The 21,100-nt window shown below is 40.5% G+C and overlaps 1 protein-coding gene across 6 annotated transcripts in view; it reads right to left on the reverse strand.

Moving 5' to 3' along the window:
• CTNNA1 (catenin alpha 1) overlaps nucleotides 1–21,100 on the reverse strand; it is a 311,563-nt gene that overhangs the window by 13,482 nt on the left and 276,981 nt on the right. For all 6 annotated transcript variants that reach the window (XM_070518130.1, XM_070518129.1, XM_070518127.1 and 3 more), the window contains 3 exons: nucleotides 19,540–19,632; nucleotides 8,329–8,485; nucleotides 365–565 (listed from right to left, as the gene is read on the reverse strand). In XM_070518130.1, the coding sequence (XP_070374231.1) occupies nucleotides 365–565; nucleotides 8,329–8,485; nucleotides 19,540–19,632 (451 nt within the window). The remainder of the gene's footprint in view (nucleotides 1–364; nucleotides 566–8,328; nucleotides 8,486–19,539; nucleotides 19,633–21,100) is intronic.

Below are 21,100 nucleotides of genomic sequence, written 5' to 3' on the forward strand. Positions count from 1 at the left end.
CGTCTCTGACCAGATTCTGCAATATAGGATTTGGATGGTTAAGAACTTGAAGTGAGATTAACTTGAGGCCTTGCTTAAGAATGGGACTCTCCTTAATTTAGTATTTATTCATCAACATGAACCTTACCTAAGAATTTCATCTTAAACAGAGTGTTCAGAATTATTCCCATCATTAATCGTGGGGCACACATGAAGGAAATGGGTTTGCGAGGCCTTAATTTGGCTGACCAACTTCTCACAAGTCTTGATATACCACCCAGACCTGAGCGGAGTTCTGATCTCCTACTTCCTAACCACAGGGCCTGGACTAACAGGATGGCCATCTGTGTGTGGGTAGCACCAATAAGGAAGGGAGTTCCCACACCTGTGTTGGAGAGCAGCTTGGTGGCTTCCAGCACCTTCTCTGTGTACACCCCTGGCTCATAGTTGTCCATCTCTGAGGTGACTACGTGAATGACTCGGGCTGCCCGGCCTCGGATTGCACCAGCTGTGCGGTCCAGTCCATCCACATCTTTCTCTTGGAGAGCAATGACACATTTGTTCACATCTTCCAAAATGTGATTCTCTGAGGAACAAGCAAAAAGCTGAATGAGGAAAGAGGCCTTCCACTACAAGAGGACAATTTTAAGTTGGCATCTATCATTTACTGAGGGCTTACTTTGTGCCAGCTACACTGCCAAAAGTTTTACATGTATTATTTCACTGAAGAAACCAGATTAGCAGGTGGATTAACTGTCCACACAGAAACTCAACCAACCTGTCATCACCTCCAAGAATAACAATCTTCATTCCAGGCTTAAAAGAGAGAGAGAGAGAGATGCCCATCTTTAAGGCACAGTTGTTCTGTAAGCCAGGCAGAAAACTCACATCACGGAAACCGTAATAACTTCTCTTTCCCTTAAATAATTTCACTGACCTTATGTCCCAGAATCTGAAGTAGAAGAAAAGGTTCCCTGTAAGGCTGTATCCTCCTAGTCCCTGAGCCCTCCCTCCAGCAGATGCCAAAGGTATTCAGACAGTCTACCACGAAGCCAGCATAGCCTTGGGATAGGAGTTGCCAGAAAGCAGGCTGAAGCATCCTCTGGAGGGTGCCGAGGGGGCCCACCTGAGGCGAAACATTTAGTGACCCCGTTAGGATGCAGGTGGGCCTGTTGTGACATTTGCAGAAACCCGTGTATCCGATTAAACTGACAAGTGGCTCCTACCAGTCACAGAGCCGAATTTGGAGAACCCACCAAACCTATTTTTCCTCAAAGCAAAAAGCTTGACACTGGATTTCAGGAACCCCAGAGTAAGGAGTTTGCTTCAACCTCAACTATAATAGCAAAGTGGAAGCAACCAAAATGTTAGAAATCAGAATCGGTAATAAATTATGGGCACTACAAAGCCTTTAATGTGGATGAGGCCAGTCTGTAGGGGCAGACCCAGAATGGGAACGAGAATGTTCTCACTCATCCAGAACTGCAGACACCAGCAAACAGCCCAAATGACAGGGCTGCCCAGACTTCATGAGGTGGGTGGGTGAGGGCACACAGGGAAGTCCCCAGGCCATCACCTGGCCGTTTCCTTCCTGCTTGGCAAGGAGCTTTCTTCAAGACATGTAAGAACTCTTAGAAGCAATGTCTGGTAAAGACATGCTTACTCCCTTAAACCAAGAAAGTACCTGGAATAACAGGTGACAGAATAGTAGTCCTAGTTCTTCCGGAAGAGCCAGAAGAATCAGGGCAAATGTAATCTGTTTAAGAAACACATCTGGCCAATTCTCTGCCAGCCCTACGTCATGCTTTTGACATGTCATTATCCAGGACTGGTTCCTGATTTAATCCATTTCCAAAAGTCGTTACCCTTCTCTCATAGTCTGCTAACATAGGCGTTTTACATGACAGTGTCTGGAAGGGAGATAACAATAACTTTGACCTCTTAAGGTACCTAGAACAAGAAAGTGGTCATGGTGCTGGTTCCTCTTGTCCAAAGGGAAGCCAGAGGCAAAGTGGTACTTAGCAGATCTAGCAAAGAATAAAGCCATCACAATGCCCTGCCTTTGGGCTTCAGGATCCCCTTAGGCCTCGAGAACCAAGGCCTTCCTCTTTGTAGATCCCTAAGAGTCTCTTTGTTCTGAGACCACAGGTATAATGGAATAAGATGAAAAAATCACAATGAGAAAGAAATAATAACGTGAAATAATTAAAAAGGGACTCAGTAAAAACAGCTTTCCTACAAAACTATACATACTTTTACCATATGATCCAACAATTGCACTCCTTCGTATTTATCCAAAGGAGTTGAAAACTCATAGCCACAGAGATGTTTGTAATAGCTTTATTCAGAACTGCCAAAACTTGGAAGCCACCAAGATGTCTTTCGTTGAACAGATAAACTATGGTACATCCAGACAATGGAATATTATGCAGTGCTAAATATGCTTCAAGCCATGAAAAGACATGGAGCAACCTTAAATGCATATTTAAATGCATATTAAGTGAAAGAAGCCAGTCTCAAAAGCCTACATACTATATGATTCCAACTATATGACATTCCGGAAAAGGCAAAACTATAGAGATGATGCCCGGGGTTAAAGGGGGCAGGGATGAACAGGTGGAGCACAGAGTATCTTTAGGGCAGTGAATACACTATATGATACTATAATGATGGATACATTTGTCCAAACTTATAGAATGTACACCACCAAGAGTGAAGAGTAATGTACATCATGGACTCTGGGTGATAATGATGTGTCAATGTAGGTTCATCAATTGTAACAAACATGCCACTATGGTGGGGGATGCTGATAATGAGGGAGGCTACGCAAGTGTAGGGTCAGCAGAGAGATGGGAAATCTCTGTACCTTCCCTTCCTCTTGATTTTGCTGTGAACATAAAATTGCTCTAAAATTCATTCATTCATACATACATACATACATACGTAAAATAAACATCTTTCCAGGGAAAACCAGAATATAGTAAGAACTCCTGTTGTAGAAGGGGAAAATGAATTACCACGGTATAGCTAAGATGATCATAATTTAGCATCTACTAGTTCAAAAATTAAGAGACTTTCTAGGGTTTATTTACACCACTGTACTATTAAAAGAGAAAATACGTTAAACTTTTTACATAAATTTTAGGGGGGATATTTGAACCAATTATAAGAATAAATGGATTTGAAGCCCTGCAGAGGCATCTTTCACATACAAACTCTCTACATGTTAATTTGAACTAAACAGACAGCTACAGAGCCTGCCCACCATCCTAGGCCTTGGGTTAAAAACGGCCACTTCTACTGACTCTAATACAACATTTACACTTGTATCTTGTATCACTAAGGAAAGCAAAGTAAAAGGAAAGGAATAAAAAGGAAAGAAAAGATGTTGCTAAATAAACTATGAACCAATGTTTTCTCATATCATTGATTTTAAGACTCATCCCTGTTTCAGGATTGTTAATACCTAGGGGGGAAGCATATCTTGGAATCAATGAAGCATAGCATTCTTTTTTGTTCATTAAAGAAAGTGGCCCAACTTCCACCAAGGATTTGTTAACCTTCGTCTAGACACCTATGTTTTAAAAAATCAATTTAGACTTTCTTGAATTCATATTGCCTTTCTTCCAGAAGAACCCAAACCAGAGAAGGGTTTGCCATTCATTAGTGACAAAGGAAGCCATCTATTCCAGGAAGCTGACTCAAGTACTGTTCTCTACCTTCACTCAACAGCTGTCTCTAGGGAAGGCCCAGCCAGCTGGGGCCGCCACACACCCAGGACACAACACCAATCCTGCTCTCTACACTTAAGCCCTAGGGAGGAGGTAAGTTTCCACTGGACATGTGCAAGCATGGGAGGTTAGGAGGTACCCACTCTAACTTTAATTGAATTTCCAAGGAAACTCAGGATGGTTCCATTCTGAATAGACACACCAATCTTCACCCCATTAAAGACTCTGATTGTTCAATATAGTCTTTATTTGTAGGTGCTTCTAACAGGAAAAAAATCATGCACACACACAAAACAGCATATCTACAAGGGATCATATTATGGACACTATTATATCTGTTTTTCATTTGAAAACCTTTCTGGGTCTGCCTCTACAGAGCTACCTCATCAATTTTAATGGCTGCACAGGACCCTGTTAAATAGATGGAGGCATCATAATTCACTTATCCCATCTTCTCTTAGACATTTTGGTTGATGTGAACATCCTTGTATAGGTATTTTGGCAAACAGTTGTGTATATATCCCTGGGGAAAATTTCTAGCAATGGGATTACTAAGTCAAAAGGCATATATGTTTAAACTAGATGTACGGTACCTAATTGCCCTCCAGGAACCAAGCCAAGTGGCATTCTCCAGAAAGGCTGCATGAACTTACACTTCAGCCCACAATGTGTAACAGGGCCTGTCCTGTATACCATTTGTTCTGGACCTCTTTATCGGTGCAACCTTATGCACACATGGGAGATGATAATATTAATAGTTATATAGAGGACTTTAATCTATAACAAGAAATATTCTGAGTGCTTGGCATTTAACTCATCTATATGGTAGCGATTTTTTTAAAAGTCACCATTAATTAACAAGGAAAATGGGGCACAGAAGTATTGAGTAACTTGCCCAAAGTCACACAGCTACTGGGCATGCGAGTCAGAAATCAAACCTACCGTCACCACTACCTATACCATTTCCTCAAAAGAGAGAACTCTATCTTCAGTTTTGCATTTTTGCTACGAAACACAAAAACAAAAATTAGGTACAATAATCCTTTTATTTAATGACCGCCCAATCAGACCGAATTATTTGGGCCTACCAAGACTTAATGAAGAAAAAGTACAAATTACCACTCTTAGATGTTGCCCCAAAGTATGTAATACAATATTATTTGTTTCCAAGAGCATCTGGTAAAGAAATGTAATGAACCCAATTAGAACCATTCTAACCAACCACTTGCATTAAAAAAAAAAAAAAGAACCAAAACTTCCACATGTAAGCAGAGTAAACAAATCAGAAAGTAAACTGCATTTCCATATGTTTATCAAATATAATTCAAATGAAATATTTCAAACCACTGTCCTTAAGGGATCAGTCAATATAAATATATTCATGGGTTGCCGAATGCTCTCTGGCATCCTAAACCATCTCCAATATTTACAAGGCAACGTTCTGAATAGAACAGCTTGGGAAAAAGGAGTCCCTACACGCTCTTCCCTGGGGGTGGGATGCATGTCCCTCTCTATTTTCAAGTGCCACTGTCTCATATTTGATATACAGTGACCCAAGTTCCCCCTGCTCTGCAGCCTCATGGTATCAGGGTCTTGGTGGCTTCACCAGGTTATACACAAGATTGACCACTACTTTTTTTTTTTTTGAGGAAGATTAGCCCTGAGCTAACATCTGTGCCCATCCTCCTCTATTTTATATGTCAGACGCCTGCCACAGCACAGCTTGATAAGCAGTGCGTAGGTCTGCACCTGGGATCCAAACCAGCGAACCCCAGGCCGCCAAAGCAGAGTGCACAAACATAACCACTACACCACCAGGCCAGCCCCATTGAACACTACTTTTTGAGCCACAAATTCAGAATATCCCATGTGATAAGTATGAGGGAACTTCTAGAACCAATGGGACAGAATATCCAGGAACAATAGAGATAAAGCAGCAAAAGGTCTCTCAGCCCTATTCCCTAAATAATTTCCTCTTTGATGGGTTCTCAGTGAGTGGGCAGGGCTACAGCAAACATACAGGCCCATGGATTCCAAGAGGGCATCTGATGGTGGAAAATCATTAGCGGAAATATTCCACAAAACCTCTCACACTGCCAAAGGGCCACAAGGCCCCAGAATACTGTAGAGAATAAGCACTCCAAGGAGAAGCGGCATCCTGACCCTTTGTTCCACAAAATTTTATGAAACCCACCAACCTTAAGCCAGATGCTGTGCTGGGGCACTTTCCTGGCAGCCCCTCTGGCCAGAAACATGCCCACCTCACTGATGGGACCACTGAAGCACCAGTGTACCTCAGGGCAAGGGGAAATGGGCATAGGGGCAGATCAGGGTGAAGCCAAGACATGGCTTCTTGTCTAAAGATTGCCCATGACTGCTCCAGATGACACCTGCTCTACAATCCACAGTGCACATCTAGAGATGCACAAGGGCCAAGGACTGGGGATAAATGGGGGCTTGCCCATTTAAAAGTGGGGTTCCTCTCAATGCTAGCCAGCCACTTCCCCACCAAGGCTGTGTATCAGGTGAGATGAGGAGACATCTCAAGTCACCCCACATAAAAAGTGATAAAGCCGTCAGGAGTCTGAATGCTAAAAATTAACTGGTCAATCCAGTAGAACTCTGCACAGGGATCTGCCTATCCCTTCACTTCATCCCAAGACCCCAAAAAGCACATCATAAATCAGGGGAATTGTGAATAACAACCTTGCCCCGTTAATTATTTATTTACTTGACATTGCTAAGCAAGCCTGCAACAAAACATTAGAGAAACACACTAGGGTAGACCTTTAAAATTTAGCTACTCTGAAACCACCACCACTTTCTGACCAAAAGAATTTTTCCGTGTTTTTATTTGCTAAACAGAAAGTGTCTAACCTCCTTTCCATCAAACCAACTCTTATACGTTCCCTATTTGCATAAAAATTGAACATCCTCACTTGACAAAAGTGTATCTGTTAAAGAATTTGATTTCTCTCTACCATTCTTCTGTTTTATGTCCTATACCCTAAAGATACTGCCCAGATCCCACTAAATGCTACTGCAGAATCCCTTTTGTTCTCTGATTTGAAGAATGTTGCACAAGGGACATTTGATTCTATTACATTTTATTTTGCTGTAAGAAGGACTGAAAATCCCTTGAGACCAAGCCTGAGATATACTCACCCTAATCACAAGAAAGTAAGTTTAGGAATGGAATATCTATCTCCGAGGGGGGCTTTGCATTTAGATTTCAGAATTTGTTGTTTGCTTAAAAGTGTGCTGTGAAGGTGGAATGTTTTTCTCTAAACCTCTGAAAAAGAATAATTCAGTACTTCATTGGGAAAAACAACAGAAGGCCAAGATTTCCCAAAAAAGCCATTGCTGCATTTTTGGCACCTGCAAAGATATGCTTGCAAATGGGTTTTGTGGTTTAAAGTACCAACACCTGCAATTTGGCGGTGTTGCAGCAGCATGGTTTACCCTCTCTTTTTTTTGCAGTTTACAGATTACCTGCTCCCCACTCACTCAAGAAGAGCCAAAGCTACCAATCCCAAGGAGAGCGGGCAGAGACAGGGAAGACTGGTATGCGGAACACACTGTCACATTATATAGGTCACTGCTGGAGGACTGTGCTGTGCCTGTACTTGAGCCCCACTTCTGTTTCAAGCCCCATTGCCGCTCACATCTCCCACGTTCCAGCCTGTGGTTCCCTGGGGTGACAGGTAGTTTCAGCCCTACAAGTACCCAGCCACTGACTGCCCACAGCCACTGGCCTCAAGAAGCCTGGCACCTCCAGAGAGCAAGCAGTGCAGCCAAGGGCAGCGAAGGCTCTGTCAAATAGAGAATGCATTTATACTTGCTCAACTCTAAGGAGATGGATTGAAATTTATCTCTGTGTGATAAACAGTGAATTGCAGTTGACAGACATTTTATATATGAATGCAATTTACTATGTCATTACCAGTTTATGTTTATATAATGAAATCAACTGTTTTTGTGAGGTGAATTACCCAGATTTATTTTTTGCAAGTTCATAATTAAATGGCACTTAAATATTTCCTCTCTGTTTTCTATCTGCGCATCACGCAGACAGAGAGTCTTTCAAAAAGTAGGCAGTTAAACTATGATCATTTCTGAGGAAGAGGGAAGGAGAAGGTTTCCAGGAAGTGGACAAAATTATTTTACAAAAGAAACTAAAGGTGATAATGTTGGCAATCCTTTCTCCTAAGTTTCACAGCTTCATAACAAATAACCACAGCCTCTACCAGGACATAGGTCAAGGTTTTTCTAAATACAACAGCAGCAAGACGGGTAGATGGTTATGGTGCTATACAGGTCACAGTTGCAAGATCTTACTCTGTACAAACAGAGAAAAACCTCTGCCAGCCCACTTTCCATTTAGTGCTTCTTATATCAAGACCAAGCCCACCACAACGGAAATAACTCCAACCCCACTTCTCACTGCTCAGGAGTCAGTGGTACTTTTTTTTTTAATTAAAATAATAACCAGCACAATATTATTGCTAGAATAATTTACCTGCCCAGACTTGGGGGCGTTTTATTGTCCATTACTGTAACTTAGGCAAAAGTAATTATGTACATCATCACATTCTTCTCTGGGGAACCAGCTCATTACCTGAGACAGCCAAGAAGTCATCAATGGAAGTAATGTCATCGACAGCATCTGTGAGAACACGGACTTGTTTTTCCCACTGTTCTTTAAAAAGATCCATGTTCTCTTGGGCCAGTTTACTCTGTGGTTTTGCTGCTAAAGCCAATGCAGCATTGATAACCTGCAAAGATATTAAAGTTCAGGGTTTACTTTCTCAGAGTCATGAAAATAAAACAAGTGGGACAATTTGGCCAGTAGAGTGGCTATGGCTTTGTCTCACATGCATTTCATGAGGACACATGATACCACGTTTCACCATAACATTCACAAAGATGAAGTAGAGAAGTATTAATGTTTTATATGTGAAAGTAGAAGTAATACATACACTGAAACTATGGACAATTATAAACATATAAAAATATCTCTAATCTCTCCACTCTGTGATAGCAACTATTTATAATTTTGACATTATGTTCCAGGCTTTTTTCTCCTCATATACACATATATGTATGCACAACAAAAAATACACAATTGGAATTACATACTACATAAAATTGACTATCCTGTTTCTTCTTTTAAATACTTCTCCTTATCATTAAATATATGGTAAAAACATTAACTGTTTATTATTCCACTCTTATGGATAATACGTAGCTATTTTCCTATTGTAGGATATCTAGGTTTGTTCCAGTTGCCCCCCATTCTTAATAATCATGTGTTGAACATCTGGCATTTCAGGTTCTTGATACATTATCAAAGTAGATTTATGAAAAATATACTGTATTCCAAGTGCAGGCATTTTTCTGAGACATAAAAAGTTATTTCTTAAAAAAAGCTTTATCGAGATATACTTCACATACCAAATAATTTACCCATTTAACCTGTACAAATCACTGATTCTCATTATATTCACAGTTGTGCAACCATCAACACAATCATTTTGGGCTTTTTGGTGAGGATGATTGGCCCTCAGCTAATATCCATTGTGAATCTTCCTCTTTTTGCTTGCGGAAGACTGTCCCTGAGCCAACATCCGTGGTAATCTTCCTCCACCTTGTACATGGGACACTGCCACAGCATGGCCCAATGAGCAGTGTGCAGGTCCACGCCTGGGATCCAAACCCACGAACCCTGGCCTGCGGAAGCAGAGTGCGCAAACCCAACCACTACGCCACCATGCCGGCTCACCACAATCATTTTTAAAACATTTTTATCACTCCAAAAAACCCATTTCCATTAAGTGTATCATTCCCCATTTCCCTCAACATTCCTTAACCCTATCTCCTAACAACCACTAACTTAACTTTCTGTCTCTATGGATTTGCCTATTCCAGACATTTCATATAAACGGAATGATATTACTACGTGGATTTCCATAACTAGCTTAGTATATTGGAGGGGTGTTCCAGAGTGATGTTATCAACTTAGCCCCCCAGGACTGGAGTTAACCAACTGAAGAGGAATCAGACCCCCCAGACTGGTGCAACTGTTCCTCGTCCTTCCTAAACAATTGGAAATGACAGACTATCAATTATAGATTCACAGGCATAGGGGACCGGGCCGTGCCAGTTATTAATTATAATAGCCCACTACTTTCAAAAGCGTATAGGTTTGGACAATAAATTATTTGGAGGAAGAGGTATCCTATCTTTCTTATATGTTACTGCTGTGATCTCCTACATTTTCATCATTTCAAGGCTTGTTCTTTGGTTCTTTTCCTCCTTGTCATTCATTTCCCACCAGGTGGCTAACAACTGTGGACTACTCTCTTCACTAATTAACTCATTAATTCACTAATGTATCAATGAATCAGAGTGGAGCCAGACCTTGTAAGAATATATGGCTGAAGAAAATGTTTCCTAAGACAGCCAAGTAAACACTGGCAAAGAATTAATTGTACGTTTTTAAATACTAATATTTTCACGACAAAGAGAAAATTGCTCTCTTTGTTCTATAATATATCGAATCCCATAGAATATAATGGAGGAAAAGCACCCTAAGTTAACTTGCACCTTGTCTCAGGTTAACTTTCTCATTTTGACTATAAAATTATTTACAAAGGACATTTCATAAATTAAATACTCATTTCTGATGATTTTTAGTAAATGAGGAATAGAAAGATACTTAAAATACTACTTTAAATAATCATCCAACATCATACTTAGTGGTGAAACTCTACAATTATTTACCTTAAAAATCAAGATGCTTTTGATCAGTATACATACCTACCATCACCGTTAGCTACATAATAATATAATGGTCTTTCTGGCCTATGAAATGACATGGGAAATGAAAGTAATAGAAAAAGCTGTTTACAAAGGTGACAACAAAATTACTTTTCAATGCAAATGCTCTTTGTTTATCTAGGAAATTGAAGTGAGCCAACTGAAAAGAAAAACTCTTAACAATTAATAAGAGTTCATTAACGTAGCTAAAGACAATATTTCTATATACCAGAAAAAAGTTAGAACAGAAAATGAGAGTTGTGTCAAATCTTCATGAAAAGTAATTAATAGGAACTATGTGGGATTAAATCTGTAAAGAAACTACCAGGACTGAAGTAACAAGAAGTGACTAAACTTGTCTGAGGTACATTTTAAAAAGTTGAATAAACAGAAACACATCCATGTTTAGGGGTAGGAAGACTGACCTACTCATTGACAAATTAATCCAGAGCAACAAATAGATGAGAAGAGCCAAAAATCTGGGGGATAGAGAGCAAGAGTAATGAAGAAAGATAGTTTAAATATAAGTTAAAGCTAAAGTACTTAGAACAGAATAGTCTAAAAACAGATCCTATGATAGAGTGGAATTCAATGTATGATAAAAGTGACATCACAAATCAGTGGGGTATGGTACATTATTTTTATATTGATAATCTATTTGGATAAAAATAAATTTATAGCCTCATTTCATACTTATATTTATGTGTTAAGATTATTTCCAGACAGATAAGAGTTAAATTAAAAATAACACGGCTAGACGAATGTATTTATTTATCCATTTACTGAATACTTAAATTCTTATGTCTTAGAAAATTCTCCTCTATTTCCAAATAACAATGGGAGAAGTCAATTTATAAATCTGACTATATTATTTCTGTATTTAACTATATATGACAGGTGAAGTACATAGTATTAGCTAAGTCATTACAGATAACACCAAAATACCAGTAGAAAAATGTGAGAAAGACATGGACAGCCTGCCTAAGGTGAACTGTAAATGACTAGGAAACAGCTGAGGGGAAAAGTTTACTCTCACTTACAATCAAAGAAATGCTAATTAGGGGCTGGCCGTGAGGCCCAGTGGTTAAGTTCGCGCGCTCCGCTGCCGTCGGCCCAGTGTTTCGTTGGTTCGAATCCTGGGGCGCAGACATGGCACCGCTCATCAAGCCACGCTGAGGCAGCGTCCCACGTACCACAACTAGAAGGACCCACAACGAAGAATATACAACTATGTACTGGGGGGCTTTGGGGAGAAAAAGGAAAAAATAAAATCTTTAAAAAAAAATGCTAATTAATGTGATTACTATTTTTGCCTATTAAATTTGCAAAAAGCCCAAAACTCTTTGGGCTCTACCACCATATTGAATGGCAACTTTTAAAATACTGCTGTCGGCTAAAACCTCCAGTACAATGTTGAATAGGACATTTTTGTTTCTGATTGTAGGGGGAAAGTACTCAGCCTTTCACCACTAAGTATGATGTTATCAGGCTGAGGAAATTCTCTTCTATTCCTAGTCTACAAAATATTCTTATCAGGCCTGGAAGTTAGATTTTGTCAAATACTTTTTCTGTTTTATTTCTACCATTCTGGCTATTTCTTCTTAGTCTCCTTTGCTGTCTTGTCTTCCACTAATGTTGGAGTTCCTCAAGGCTCAACCTATGCTGCCTTCTCTCCTCTTTCTACGCTCTTCCCACCCAAGAGCAATTTCATCTAGTTTCATGATTTTACATACCATCTATCTGCCAAATACTCCCACATCTCCAACCTAGACCAGTCATTCTAGCCCCCAACTCATATCACAGGATACATACCCAATAGCTCTACTCAGATGTCTCAGATATTTCAAAATAAACATGTCCAAAATAAAACATGATTTCCTGCTCCCAACCATGCTGAATGGATCTTGCTTTAAAACTCTTGACCACTCAACTTCAAGTAGACTCAATGTTGGGGAGAGCAAAAGAACTACATTTCCTTAGTGCAATCAATCTCTTCCTCTCAAGTCTGGACTCTAATGAGTAATTGTTTCATACCTTCTCCTCAAACCTATAAACCCTTGGCCAGCATCATCACTCTCAGATTATAATTCTGCTTCTTATTTAAATGAGAAGATGAATGCCATCAAAAGAGAATGTCTACAGATTCCTATCACCACATCTACCCACCTACTGGCATCTGTTCCACATACTCTGTCTTACCTATTTTTAATTATGGATGATCTTATCTATGCTCCTATCTCAGACCAACCTCTCCACTTGGCCACTGGATCTCTTCCTCTCCTCTGCTCCAGGACATTGCTCTAGCAATTCTCCCTGCTCTAGTCTATATTATCAATATTTCCCCTCTACTGGATTATTTCCATCAGCTAAACATAAAAACACTTTCAATTCCATATCCACCTGATGCTACCACCCCATGTCTCCATAAACCTTACATAAAACTTGAAAGAGCTGTCAACTTGCTATACTCAGTTCTTCTCTTCTCTCTTGAACCCACTCCAGTCAAGCTTATCTCCCCTAAACTCTACCCTAACTTCTTTTGTACAAGGTCACTTGTGACCTCTATATATGTTGCTGAATCCAAGGATCAAGTCTCAGTTCACAGTCTATAACCATTTGACATGAATAATCACCCTTCCTAATAACACCTTTTTCACTTGTCTTCCAAGACAGAACCAGCTTCTGGTGTTCTGGTTTTAATAACTCTTCCTCAGTCTGCTTTGCTGGAAACTGCTCATCTCCTCTAGCTCCAGAGAGAACCCCAATTTTAGTTCCTAGACCTTTTTATTCTAGGTATACTCACTTCATTGGTGATCTCATCCAGGCTCATGGCTTTAAGCACCATTTATGTGCTAACGAATCACATATATATACATCCTGCCCAGACCTCTCCCCTAAACTTGACTTTGCATCCGGCATATCTAACAAGCACCAGAAAATTAACATATCCAAAAGCGAGCTCCTTAGCTCTTCTCCCAAACCACTTTTCCCTATCAAAACAAATGACAACTCCATCCTTCCAGCTGCTTAGGCTCAAAACCCTGGAGTTTTCCCTGACTCTTCTCTTTCCCCTCCACCTCACATCTAATCCTTCAATAAATTCTACCTTTATATATCCAGACTCTAACCAGTGCCCACTTCCACTCTCCTCTTGCCTGGTTTATTACCATAGCTTCTGTTTTGGTTTCCTATTGCCACTATAACGTATTACCACAAAAACAGCTGAGTCTAAAACAACGCAAATGTATTACCTTATAGTTCTGGAGGTCAGAAGTCTAAAACGGGTGTTACAGAGCTAAAATCAAAGTGCCAGTAGAACTGTTCATTCTGGAGGCTCTAAGGGAGAATCTAGTCCTTGCCTTTTCCAACTTCTAGAGGCTGCCCACATTTCTTGGCTTGTGGCCACATCACTCCAACTCTTCCTTTCATGATCACATCTCCTTCTCTGACTCTGACACCCTTGCCTCCCTCATATAAGGACCCTTGTGAGTACACTGAGGACCCACCTGGATAATCTAGGATAATCTAATCATCTAAAGATCCTTAGTTTATTTACCTCTGCAAACTCCCTTTTGCCATATAAGGTAACATATTCACAGGCTTCAGAAATTAGGAAACGGATATCTTTGGGGGGCATTATTCTGCTTACCACAGCTTCCTGAGGGGTCTCTCTGCTCCCATCCTTCCTCAAAGAAGTCAGAGAGACCTTGTTAAAACCTGGGCTAGATCATGTCAATCCTCTACTGAAAAACACTTCAATGGCTTCCCATGTCTTTCAGAGTAAAAAGCAAAAGGCCTGGATCATGGCTCTAAAAGGTCTTACAGCACCCAAACTCCTGTTAGATATGTGACTCCCTTCTTCAAAGTCTCTGCATTTGCTGTTCCCTCTACCTGGAGCGCTCTCCCCTGACACCCTCCAAGTCTTGCTCTGTCATCTCCTTCAGGTCTTGGCTTCTACGTCACTTTCTCGGTGAGGTCTTTCTTGACTATCCCAACCATACAATTTAACGAACACAAAAACATTTGTGGGATGCAGCTAAAGCAGTGCTTTCAGAGAAATTTACAGCAGTAAATGTTTAAGTGTTACATTAGAAAAGGTCTCAAATCAATGATCTAAAAGCTTCCAACTTTAGAAACTACTAAAAGGGCAAATTAAACCCAAAGCAAGCAGAAGAAAATAACAGAGTAGCAATAGATGAAATACAAATTACCAAAGGTCATCCGAGAAGAAACAGCTAATCTGAATATCGTTGTATCTATTAAAGCAACTGAATTCATTGTTAAAAACTTTCCCAGGAAGAAAACTCCAGGCAAGGCATCTTCACTGGTAAATTCTCCCAAACAGATAAAGCATGACTAATACCAATTATATAGACTTTTCAAGAAAACAGAAGAGAAGGAAACACTTTCCAACTTTTATGATATGGAAATCAGACTTTACAAGACAAGAAAACAACAGATGAATTATCAAAATGCAAGCCTTACAAGGAGCAGCAACGTCTCTGGGGGCCTATTCGCTGCAGACCTCCCTTGGCGGGGGGGCGGTACAGAAAATGCTGAGAGAAACTTTTGGTCAGAAGCATCTCCTTTGAGTTCTTCCGTGAAATTACTTTGTAAGAAAAGATTACAGACTATCAGAAGTGGAAAAGTGAGGTGATTCAAAGGTAGATGGTCCTATAATTGTGAAATAATAGATGAGTGAGAGCCGAGGCTGCAGGCTACCCCTGGCATATTCTCTTACCACCTATAGGCCAGGTCTGTCTGGGTTTGTGCTTATTTGATGCTTGTCAAGCCTGTCAGCCATGAAAATGATCAGTGTCCCCCCAAGCACAATAGGAGAAGAAGCAATACGGAAGATAAATCTAAGGAGGCAGAATAAAGAATGGACAATTTCCTAAGTTATTTCTCAATTTAGCTAGTGAGAAGTAAAAAGAAAGAAAGAAAGAAATGTAGATAAGCAGCAGCTTCAAATACTTAACTCACCCTTGTGTAGATTTCCAAGAAAAGCCATGCATTAAACCAGATTATATGATTTTTATTTTTGAGGAAGATTAGCCCTGAGCTAACATCTGCTGCCAATCCTCCTCTTTTTGCTGAGGAAGACTGGTCCTGAGCTAACATCCGTACCTATCTTCCTCTACTTTATATGTGGGACGCCTACCACAGCATGGCTTGACAGGCAGTACGTAGGTCCACACCCGGGATCCGAACTGGTGGACCTTGGGCCGCTGAAGCGGAACCTGCAAACTTAACAGCTGTGTCACCTGTCAGCCCTGGTTTTATGAATTAAAGTGCCAGAGTTGCAGTTATTTAAATTTGTGTTAACTTAATTTGCATTAAATTAACATACAATGCTCATTCTTGCATAATGAACTAAGAAAAATAAAATAATAAGTGAGATCATGTTCAAAATGCCCTCCTCCAATTTTAAAGACTCAGTTGTCAGAAACCTGCTGTTGGCAGGGTTTTGTTTTTCTCCCCTCCCCACTGGCCAGCACCAAATGAACTGAAGAACTGAAATATTTTAAGCAGCTACCGTGGACTAAGACTTGGGCACATCCACAAGCAAGATGATGTCAGAGAGATGTGGGGTACAGATTCAGGTCCTTCCCCAAAACAGTTTGACTGTTTCCATGTAAAAGCATGTGGGGCAGGGGCTCTCTGCTCAGCTGGAGGTGGGTCCACTTTCTGACAGAGTGAGACAGCGCAGCCACAAAGCAGAAGGCAACGCAGGGAAGAAAGCTGACCTACTTCCTTTCTTGCTCATGGTAAGAGGAAAATCACCAAAAACTGTAGGTGCTTTTTTTCCCCCTAGTTGGGATCCTCCTCAACTCAACTTTAATATCTTAAATATTTGGAGTTAAAGTTGCCTAACTGCCAAAAAAGTTAGCACTTTAGAACAAAGTGTAGGTGGGACCAGGGAAAAGCAGCCCCTAGGCAAGCTGCACAAGGAGGGTGTCCCCAGCAGAGAGGCCAGGTCTGCCTACATGTAGCCACTGACGTGAGGCACAAAAAGCAGCTGGAAAAAAGCAACATGTATTCCATACTATGGACGGAGGTCGACACTAGCCTAAAAATAAAACAAAAAATACACTTTAAAAAATAACTGTTTGGCAGACGAATGGATAAAGAAGATGTGGTACATATATACAATGGAATACTACTCAGCTGCAAAACAGAACAAAATCATTCCATTTGCAATAACATGGATGGACCTTGAGAGAATTATGTTAAGTGAAATAAGCCAGCAAGAGAAAGATAATCTGTGTATGACTCCACTCGTATGAGGAATTTAAAACTATGGACCAAGAACAGTTTAGTGGATACCAGGGGAAAGGTGGGGTGGGGGGTGGGCACAAAGGGTGAAGTGGTGCACCTACAACATGACTGACAAACATTAATGTACAATTGAAATTTCACAAGATTGTAACCTATCAATAACTCAATAAAAAAAAAAAATGAAAAAAAAAAAAATGTTTGGGGCCAGCCTGTGGCATAGTGGTTAGGTCTGGTGCACTCCGCTTTGGTGGCCTGGGTTTGCAGGTTTGGATCTGAGGCGCAGACCTACACAACTCATCAGCCATACTATGGCAGCGAACCACATACAAAATAGAGGAAGACTGGCACAGATGTTAGCTCAGGGCTGCTCTTCCTCAAGCAAAAAAAGCAGAAGACTGGCAATGGATGTTAGCTCAGAGTGAATCTTGTTCAAAAAAAACTGTCTACATGCTACAGCATATTAAACATTATCTTAAACTCCTGGTGAATTAACTAGCCTAGTTAAGTTAATTAACTTGCCTGGAGTCTATTTACCAAACAAGCCAGTGACTCTGGAGGGGAAGAACTCAGGGTTAGGATCCTCTGGCACCTAAGATCACTGCCCACCAACAGGCTGAAGAGTAAGGAGAGGGCTCCACTCTAATCCATCAGCTACCATGAAGAAGAGGCCCTTTGAGCATAAAACACATAGGCCAGAGTAGGCCAGATGCAGCTTCCAGAAAAGTTTGGTTTACTCTCCTCAAAGAATTAAAGAAATTTAAATTAGTTACTGATTGTCTAAAATTGAGACTTGACAGAAAAATCTGAATTGCTGACTTCTCTTTAAAAATAATGAAAGGATCTAGCAATAATGGGTTGGAGTGGGGTCACAGCTGCCTCATTTAGAAATGGCACATGCTACCCAGTTTGTCATTACCATGCCAATGCCTACTGTATTTGCCATTACTGAACCTGCCCAGCCCCGTTTTCGAGCAAGAGTAGGAGTGAGCCTAGGTGAGAATCTGGGAGAATAATCACACCCAGAGAAACACCTTTTTATCCAGGACAGATATGCAACATCAAGTGTGGTCTGGGCACTCTGTCTAAGCCCACTCTCCTTGAGGTCTCTTCTAGAAGGAGAAATGAAACTACAATGAAGAGGGAGAAATGATGCCTTCTGCTGGCAAGCTCAAACCCATGCAACATGGCCCAGCCACATGTTTTTATGCACACCATCATTTTCATTAGGGTCTACTAGACTCTCTCTTTGATTTTTTTTCAAGGCTCTAAGATCATTTATATAAATACTCTTGGTAGGTGTGATCACCGTATGTTACCATCTGTTTCAGCCTATATGTGAAAGCATTGTCGCTTTTCAAGCATTTCAAAACCAAATGGAGAACCAGACATTAAAAACAAAGTGCTGACAGGGTAAAAAGGCAAACTTGAGGAAAGAATGCCAAATCTTTAGAAATCTGCTCTAAATTTATCTTATACAACTTGGTCATCCATGAACTTTCTGGAGGTGACTGAATCCACTGTTGTTTATTATCAGTACAGCCATCAATCACCAGATTTCATGACTGGATTAAAGCTGAGGAAATGTCCATCAGATAATGTGGATTCACAACTGGCCCATCACACAAATATTTAGACAAAGCAACTCTCACTGGCAAACTTATACATATAGTTGAGAATGAGAACAAATGCCCTAACTAATCTGTGTTCCAGTTAGCATCCCAGATTACTAACCAGGCTTTACTTATTTCGGTTGCCTACCTTGAATGCTGGGAATTATTTATATGAAAGAGCCAAAGTATTGGTCACAGTATATTTTAAAGTTGGTGGCAGACATAACATAGAAACTGCATTCCTGTGACCTCTAGTCTATGACTCCACTTCCTTTGCTTTATTCCCCTTTATTCGTGGTTACTGCTACCTGGCAGGACATTCAGAGAGAAGTTAATGCAAATCCTCGGAGTATGCCCAGGAGCATTCCTTATTTGGGAAATGAGAGAGGCAACCCCTTCCACTAAAACAGTACCTACACTGCTTAAAAACACCTGTGAGGGGCAGAGGCTACCAGGCCATACAAACAGGATCAGTACCCCTCACGGGAGGCAGGCAACATAGCGGGCACTTAACAAAGCAACCCTTATTCTGTGTGCTTCAGTCTTTCTCGAGGCCCAGATACTTAACACAGCCTCATCACCAGGCTCCAAAATGCCATTCAACGGAGAAAAGTTCTCAAGCTGTTCCTTCGGTAACTGGCTGAATCATGTGATTAATATCTATATTAGAAAGCCTCTTTAAGACATTACAGAGTCAGGGTTCTAGCTCTTGAATCTTGTTCCCTCCCACACAGAGATCCAAATACCGGGCATTAAGATGGAGTGTAGGTGGGCAGCTATTATACTTTTAGGCTTCCAGGACTGCCAGATGTTGCAGACAGCCCTCCCTCAAGGATGGTGCAGGCTGAGCAGTGTGGCCACTGCCCACCTCCATTTGCGAGCAGTGGAGGACATTATGCATTTTTAATGAAGGGCAAGGGGTAGTAACATGTGATGCCCCAAGGAAATGTCACTTGAAGTTAAACATAAATTTCTCCAAGCTACATGGACTCTGGATCAGTGTTTTGTCCTCAAAGCTTCAATCTAAAATCTTAAAAACAAAACCAACAAAATAAACTTCATCTCCATTCTAACCAAAATCCAATTTGGTGGTACCTTAAACATCGCTGTTTGTACTTTACCTGAGGACAGAGGGCTTCTAGCTGGCTTGCAGACATCCGAACAAGCTTTACGCCTTCCTCATTGTTTGAGATGGAACAGGCCAAGTTGGCAACCTAGAAGAAGGAACACCATAGAAAGATCTTTGAGGATTTTTCTCTCTTGACTGCAAAGGAAAACAAATGTATACCTACCCCCATCCCTGACCTTTACAGAACAAATGACAAAAGCACCAATGGTGTTTTATTTCTCACAGACTGATTACCTGCTTATGAGGACCAACTTTTTAGCTCTATGCTAAGGAAATTATACAGAGTCATAATGCAGGTCACACTGAAAGTTGGTGGCAGAAACTTGAAAATCCCAGAGCCTGTAACTAACAAGCTTTACAAGGGCTCTAACCTGCCTTAACAGTAACTTCACAAAGAGGGTCTCCTGGTGTGGGCAATAATGCAAGAAAAGCTAAGGAACCAAGGGCATCAGGAAAGAATTGCTGGTATCTTCAAATAAAAATGTACTTTGCAGCTGTTTTCCAAGGTAGGAAATAAAAATTCTAAGTGCTACTTTCATTTGACAGGTGAATGGATGCTTACTTTAAGCAAAGATGAGGTTTATTTGAACACAAGGCTATTTTTCAAATAAAAAAAAATAGCATTAAAACAACATCAAGATGGACCCAAGGCCATCCTCATCAGACACGGAAAAAGAAACAAGGATGATGTCCCATATGTTAAGAGCAAAACTGTGCTTCAACTGGGTTCTCAAAAGCACTGACAGCTGGACTCTTTCCTGAATGATGCTACTTCATTTGAACTACAGTCTTTACCTTCCCATCCAACTGTCTCATTGACACTACTCATGTAGCCAGAAACAATCTTTCAAGTTGTGTCATACTTCCTGTGCTGCAGCTCTGACTGTGCTGAGAATGCTGCTCTGTAGCGACTACTAGGGCTGTGATCACTTATCCATGTTTCTAAATGAATAGGCTTGCCAATTCCATTAGCAATACCACGGACCAACTGAATACACGGTGCGGAGACACATCCTTCCCCAGCTGCAAATTGAGTTATGAATGATAGAGGCGTAGGTAGTTGAATATCAGAGGCACTTTCCGGGAATTTAAATGCCAGAGTAAACAAGGGCAATGGAAATAACCTTTGATTTTCACTCCTCCACCCAACTTAAGTACATAAAGGCATAAGAAAAATTATATACTATTAAGGCTGTTGTTTGCAGTGTTACAGTTAGGGATTATCAGCTTTCTGTAAGACTGCTAACTATCAGAATCCTGCAATGCCTAAACATAAAAATGCAGTGAAACTGAAAATTATACTCCCTGAAGATTACAATTCCACTTTCCGGTGTCAACTGGACCTGAGCAAAGAGGCACTTCTTTTCTTCATGACGACAATCTACAGAGCTGATTTTAGATTTCTCTTTGTTTAAAAATTACTGTAAAATATGACCTAAGCTGAATTTTGTAGAACATAAACCTTTAAAAAATATTATCCCTCAAATGTATATTTTACGATGTTACACGGAAGGAGAAAGCTTAAATTAGATGTGTTCATGAATCTGCACCTT

The sequence above is a fragment of the Equus asinus genome, chromosome 9 (assembly GCF_041296235.1).
Source record: "Equus asinus isolate D_3611 breed Donkey chromosome 9, EquAss-T2T_v2, whole genome shotgun sequence".
NCBI classification, from domain to species: domain Eukaryota; kingdom Metazoa; phylum Chordata; class Mammalia; order Perissodactyla; family Equidae; genus Equus; species Equus asinus.